At 43.9% G+C, this 6,512-nt stretch overlaps 1 protein-coding gene across 1 annotated transcript in view; it reads left to right on the top strand.

Annotated features, from left to right (window-relative positions):
- Positions 1–1,129: 1,129 nt before the first annotated feature.
- The window catches only part of PINX1 (PIN2 (TERF1) interacting telomerase inhibitor 1), a 46,680-nt gene continuing 41,297 nt past the window's right edge, over positions 1,130–6,512 (top strand). The window contains exons 1-2 of the mRNA XM_045535593.1: positions 1,130–1,290; positions 4,862–4,971. Coding sequence (XP_045391549.1) covers positions 1,272–1,290; positions 4,862–4,971 — 129 coding nt within the window. The 5' untranslated portion in view covers positions 1,130–1,271. The remainder of the gene's footprint in view (positions 1,291–4,861; positions 4,972–6,512) is intronic.

Raw genomic sequence — 6,512 nt, 5'->3', positions numbered from 1 at the left:
TAGTTTTTAAGATTCTTGCTCTCAGTGTATCCAAGTGCCCTTTCAAATGGGTACCCCCTTTTGCAGTAGGGGTGGGGGAGTTACGGGAGGAAATTGTGTTGTTTGACTTCTGGTTCTCTTTTATTTTGCAGGATCCTAAATTTCTCCCTCTTACCCCGCCCCCACTTTTTTTTTTTTCCTCAAAAAGTCACTTGGTTGATTGCCACAGTGTAGAGAGATGAAGTAATTCAATATATCCACGGAATGAATACACGTCAATATCCATACTACTTGATCTCTTAGCTGTTTTCAACACTGTTGACCCCCTCTTCATTCTTTAAACTTTTTCTTCTCCAGCTTTTCCTCTTACCTCTAGGGCAGCTCCTTCTATAACTCCCTAAGAGTCTCATTCTTCTTTTCTGGTTATTACTTAATAAATCCTAGACTTTCTCAAGCCTTACTCTTTTTCTATTCTACTGTTTTTCTGAGTTGCACACATCATTGCCCATGACTTCAATTAACATCTACATTCACATGATTCCTAATTTTTATCTCTAGCCGATGTGATAGTCAAAGTTCCAGTGTGTGGGCTGCAGTGGAGGAAATAAATAAAAACTTTTGCCTTGTTGAAGGCGTCGCGTTATTTAAAGAGAGAACATTTTCTCCACAATTAGTTATCCGCCTAACGTGGGATCCCGCAGACAGACGGATAGATGGAGGGACAGCAGATCGATCTATCATCGATCTGTCTATATCAGAGCGCAGAGGGAGGCCGTGAAGGGATGCGACGTCACGGTGCAAAGTCCTCCTGTCCAGCCGCGTTTCTCGGAATCCTTGTCCGCACGGTTCATGTAACACTGACGGCCCTAAGGACGGCTGTTGACACACTTCTTCTCCGCAAGAGACTGAGGTGCTGGAAGGCAGAGCCCCGACCTCTCCTCGTACGCACCGCGCGGGCATTGAGAAGTCAATGAGGAAGACGCCACAGGTAGTCCCCGCCCAGAGCAGTCGCGGAGCCCACGCTCTAGGGGGCATCTGCGCATGTCCAATCAATCCGTACGCATCCCGCGGTAGCCAATGAGCGACGAGTACGTCCTCCGCCGCCGCCCCGCCTCCCGGCCGCCGCGTGGTGGAGGAGTCCGGCGCGCGTCACTGACGTCACCAGCATGCGCGCCGGCCGCTGCAGTCCACCTGGCGGACGAGTCTGGCGCTTGTAGCTTCTCCTGAGACAGCTGCTGCCTGGTGGTCGCAGTCGCCCGGTCCGGAGGTCCCGGTGTCACAGGCTCTGCGACATGTCGATGCTGGCTGAGCGTGAGTGTCGGACGCGGCGGCCCGACCCGGGCGGGACGGTGATCTTATGATGCCGGGGGCCGCGCGCGGCGGCGTCTCCGGAGCGCCCTGGGCGGGGGCGTCAGAGGCTGGGGGTCTGGGCCTGGCCCTGCAGCCGCCGGTCCTGTGGACCCGGACTGGGTTCTTCGCTCCCCGGGTCTCAGCTTCCTCAGGTCAAAAACGGGAGGTTGGGCCGGAAGGATCGCTTCAGGCAGTGTAATCTCGTTATCGAAGATGTGTTGGACTCAGAAAAACAAAGGGTTTCGAAGTATCGAACACAAGAAGTCAGCCTTTTTTTGGAGGGGCGGGTTGCAGGGCTAATAAGTAATTCTACACAAGACTGACGGTTTTGACTTCGTTAGTGGCATTACTCCGTCAATGAAGGGTTGGTCGCAGCCCCCCATCCTGCCTCCTTTTGCCTTTGACGTTTACCCTCCCTTTGGAGTGAAGTCCGTGAATTCCCTGTTTCTGGAGAGGCTGTTTCACTTCTGAATGGTGCCTGTAGCTAAGGCTGCTGGCCACCAGATGGCAGTCGTGCTTTGGCCACGAAGAGCCCGTCCTTAACTTTTCTTTGAAAGCTGTGTAGTGGGCAAGGAACCGAAACAGCTTATTTAACAGACCACCTGCACCTGCACGAGGGTTTGTGAAATGAATGCTGTCAGGCGTCCTAATTTCTAGGAGGATGGAGCACTAGGAGCACGGTACGAAATGGGTCGCGCACCACCTCGATTTTCTAGGGGCAGAGATTGAAGTTCAGAGGAAGTAATTTGCCCCAAGTCATTGAGCTAGAAAGTGGCGAACTTGGTTTAGTTATCTGTACATCTTTGTGTTCTTACCACTAAAACCAGAAGTCTTCTGCTGTTCTTAAATGAGGACTCAAAGAAAGGAATATGTTTTAGGCCGTGAATCTGTGGGCTCTATTTCTTGATCTGTAAAAATGAGCAGTCCAGATTAGAGCCTAGATAGTTAAGCTCTCTTCTGGTTCTCTATTCTTTAAGGTATAATTAATTCAGCATGCACTTGCGAACACTGGCCCTGGCTTTGCCATTCTTTTATGTCTGTTTCCTTGATCAGTTTTTGTGAGGCCATTAAAAAACTTCTCTTGTTACCTTCATCACTAGATTGCCTTACAAAAATCAGTGAGATGTTGAACATGAAAATAGTTGGAAAAGTTGCAGGTGCTATAGAGGTATAAAGTGCTGTTAACATTTGTAGACACCAGTAGTTCAAATTGCTTTTCAAGAGAATATTTTCAGTTTTCCTCTCCCCATGATTATTCCAAATTTTCAAATCTTTCTCATGATATATAGTATTTTGTGGTGTTCTTTTTTATGATTTGCTAAATTAATGTTTACAGCATTCTCTGTGATTAGATATTTAGGATTAGTGTTAGAAGGAAAAACCTTAGACCAGATAAATTTAACAGAGTTTGACTGAGCAAAGAATGATTTGAGACTTGGGCAACCCACAGAACCAGAACAGGTTATAAGAACTCTGGCTTGCTACGTGGCCAGGCAGCATTTATGGACAGTAAAGGGAAGTGAGGTACAGAGGTAATTTAATTGGTTACGGCTCAGCCTTTGCATTTGCTGTATTTGAGTCAGCTGGCTGCCTGCAGTTGACTGAGGCTCAGCTGTCTGCAATTGACTCAGACTCAGTTGCTTGTTAAAAGAACATACTCCCAAGTTAGGCTTTCACTTAGTGTACATACTAAGTTAGCTTGCAGTTAGTGAACATTTTCACTTCGTTAAGTATGTTGTTTCCTTTGTTTTCCCTTGTCATATGGATTGTATTTTGTTTCCTTTCATCACCACAGGCACTTTTTCTATTTTTTAAAGTCCAGTGATTTTTTTGGTGTTTTTCAAAAACATTCTTTATCCTATATTTGTCTAATTATTAAACGTTATTTTGTTAGGTCTCTCCAGTGTAAGACAAGAAATCTAGCTTACACAAACTTCTCCCTGTATAAGACAGTAATTCCATTTATCATCCTCACTTTCCAGTCTTTATATAATTTGGTGTTTTAGACTCAGATTATTTATTGAGACATTACTTTTTTCAGACTCTTTCCTTTTCTAGACCAATCTTTGACACTTGCAGTCATTACATTTTGTAATCAAATCACAATACTATAGTTAATGGATTTTTAATTCTCATTGCATTAAAATTTTATATTATATTGCTGTTTCCTCCATCTTGAATATGTCTTGAATAAGTTTTTAATAAAAATACATGGGTGGCATATTTTGAACTCTTGAATATCTGAAAGTGTCTTTGGAAAAATAAAAAGATAAACTTCTGTCCCTGGCTCTTGGGACTGAGCTCTTCCTTTAGAGTAAGCTGAGTCCTGGCATAGGTCATGTGGTGCAAGCACAGAGTGACTGAAATCCCTTGTAGCTGTTGTATGGGCGGTTTTTATTGACGGATAGTTAACCACATTGTTCCAAATAGTGATTCTGCAGATTCAGGGCATCCTACCCTGAGATTCAGTGCTATGCTGTATACACTGCCATTCCAGCTTGTGTCAGGGGTTCCCAAGGTCTTCCCAAGACTCCCTTAATTCAATTATCTTTCTTTTTACCTTTTCTTTCCTTCCTCCTTCCTTCCTTCTTTTTCATTCATTTATACATTCATTCACATATTTATTGAGTGCCTGCTATGGGCAAAGTGTTTTTATACTTCTTGCAATGAAGCATAAGAAAAAAGAAGACGTGAATATGAGCCTTAAGGAGATTATGGTCTAATAGTAAACATAAAAGATGGCTATAAATAACTGTATCACAGTAGACTGTTAAGTGCCAAAAAAGAAACTGATGATTTATTCTGGAAGTTTACAGCAGCAGTCATTTGGCGTTAGGCATCCCCGTGTGAAGGGATGGTGTCCCGTCTGTAGGTCACTTGTGTGGAGGGGGCAGTTGCCTCTCCCTAGGAGCATAGTGGCTGCTGTATGTTGTGTGTTAGGAATAGAAGCTTTGAAGTCAGTAGGACTTTGATTTGTTTAAAGGGTCTGGTTTTTACTTGGGTATGTTAGGTAGATTTTTTTCTCTAAGCGTCCGATTTTCTCATCTGCAAGTAGAGATGATAGTATCTACCCTCATTGGGTTACTATGAACATTAAATCTAATTGTGGGTAGCGTTTGGCACATAATGAAGGCATCGCAGTGGAAGCTGTAACGACTGCTGCTGCTACGACTGCTGGTGATGTCGGTGCTGGTGTTGGGAGGGGCCTTCACTGGCTGCTGATGGCTGAAGGTGGAAGGCCCAACTGTGGTATATTGAGTTGGTTTGTTTGCACATTTGGAGAGAGCACTTCAATTTTAATCTTATGAGGTCAAATTAATATGTTGAGAATATACCGTTATTAGGGAAACCGGGATACACGATCCAGTCTATTAACATTCTGTTGGATGTTGAATCTAATATCTGTATCATAATGTGTGTCATATTTTATGCAAGCATGTGTGCATGTGTCATGTATTAATATGTGTGTATCTGTGTGGTATCTTCCAGATCTGAAATATGAATTGCTGATGAGATGCTTCTTCATTTCTAGGTCGGCGGAAGCAGAAGTGGGCTGTCGATCCAAGAAACACTGCGTGGAGTAATGACGATTCCAAGTTTGGCCAGAGGATGCTAGAGAAGATGGGGTGGTCTAAAGGAAAGGTATTTTGGGGAACAGCAAAATAATCTGAGCCACGCAAAGAGATTACAGATCAGGAGAAAACATCCTTCTTATGAGACTGGGAGAAGTTTATGTTTTGGATCAATAAGTAGTTTTGATCCCAAATCAAAAATTTTCATGACCTTATGATTATGAAATTAGAATTGGACATAAATGCCAACTCTTTTTATCATTTAAATGCCGTGATGAGCATCTTTTGTAGATGGTACCTTTTAACTAGTTGCTCATGGAACCATATTTACCCCTCAGAGTTTTATATTTTATTCTCCTTTGTAACTAGACTACATATTTTTTTTCTTTTCCTCACATTCTATTTACTTTTGACTCCAGTAGGGCTTCTGCTGTTATCTCTCCACTTAAATGGTTTTTGTTAAGGTCTTTAGTGGACGCAGTGTTTGTTCTCACATCACTTAACCCGGTAGCAGCATTGGGCATAGGTGACTGCTGTCTCCTTGAAATACTTGTCTTGGCTGCCACAGTACTGCCCTCTCTCCTGTTCTTGCTTTTACCTCACCAGCCATTCCTAAATTCATTGCTGTCTTTTCCTCCTCCTCCAGACATGGGATTGTTGCACCTCCTTGGGGTTCAGCCACAGGCCCGTTGCTGTAGTTTGCTCCGGTGATTTCATTCATTCCCATGCCACATTTTAAATTATTTGAGGTCGGGGAACTGCCATTTTTCTGTATCTAGTCTAGTTCTGTCCCCTGAGCTCCAGATTTATACATTCAACAGCCTACTTGACATTTCCACTGAAGTAAGCATCTCAAAGGGATCATTTTTAGTATAAAACTCTTGATCCCTCAAATCTTTTCCTTCTCAAATTTTCCCCATTTTTCCAAATAATACCCACCTGCTCAAGCCAGAAGCCCGGGAGTCATGCTCACTCCTGCCCTGGTCCAGCCATAGTCATCCTCGCTCTGATGCCCTCCTCAGCCTCTCAGCTGCTCCTCTGCCTCCCTTCTTTGTCTCCCCTGGCCTATTTGCCATACGATAGCCAGAGTGCTCTTGTAAAATATGGAAATTAGATCAGATCATTCCCTTGCTTGAATGACCAGTGGTTTCCCGTTGTGTTTAAAATAAAATCTGAATTCCTACCATAACTTCCAAGGTCATTTGTGGTCAATCCTCTTCCTGCCATCTTACTTCTTCATTCACTTCTGAAGCTTTCCTGGGTACTGAGGTTCTCCAGTACACCAAGCTCTTTTCCACCTTAGGGTCTTTGCATTTGATCTTCCCCTTACCTGGAACATCTTACTAGTGAGTGTTAACTGAGGCAAGGGACTTGGAGTCCCCTCTCCCTTCTTCCTCATTGTTTTGTAAAAGTATTTGAGTGAGAGAGCCATGGACTCGCAACACCTAGAACACCCACGATGGGCTTCTGTCCTTGTTGTGGCAGTGCTCTGCTGCTGAGTGTCAGCAAGAGGCATGATCCACTAGTGTTCTCAGGGGCCTTTTGTTGTTCTCAGCTTGAAGAACTGTCATTGACGTGCACCCTTGGTATCACGGACATATCTTGTAGGAA

The sequence above is a fragment of the Lemur catta genome, chromosome 22 (genome assembly GCF_020740605.2).
Source record: "Lemur catta isolate mLemCat1 chromosome 22, mLemCat1.pri, whole genome shotgun sequence".
NCBI classification, from domain to species: Eukaryota; Metazoa; Chordata; class Mammalia; order Primates; family Lemuridae; genus Lemur; species Lemur catta.
This window is presented reverse-complemented; position numbering and strand designations above follow the sequence as displayed.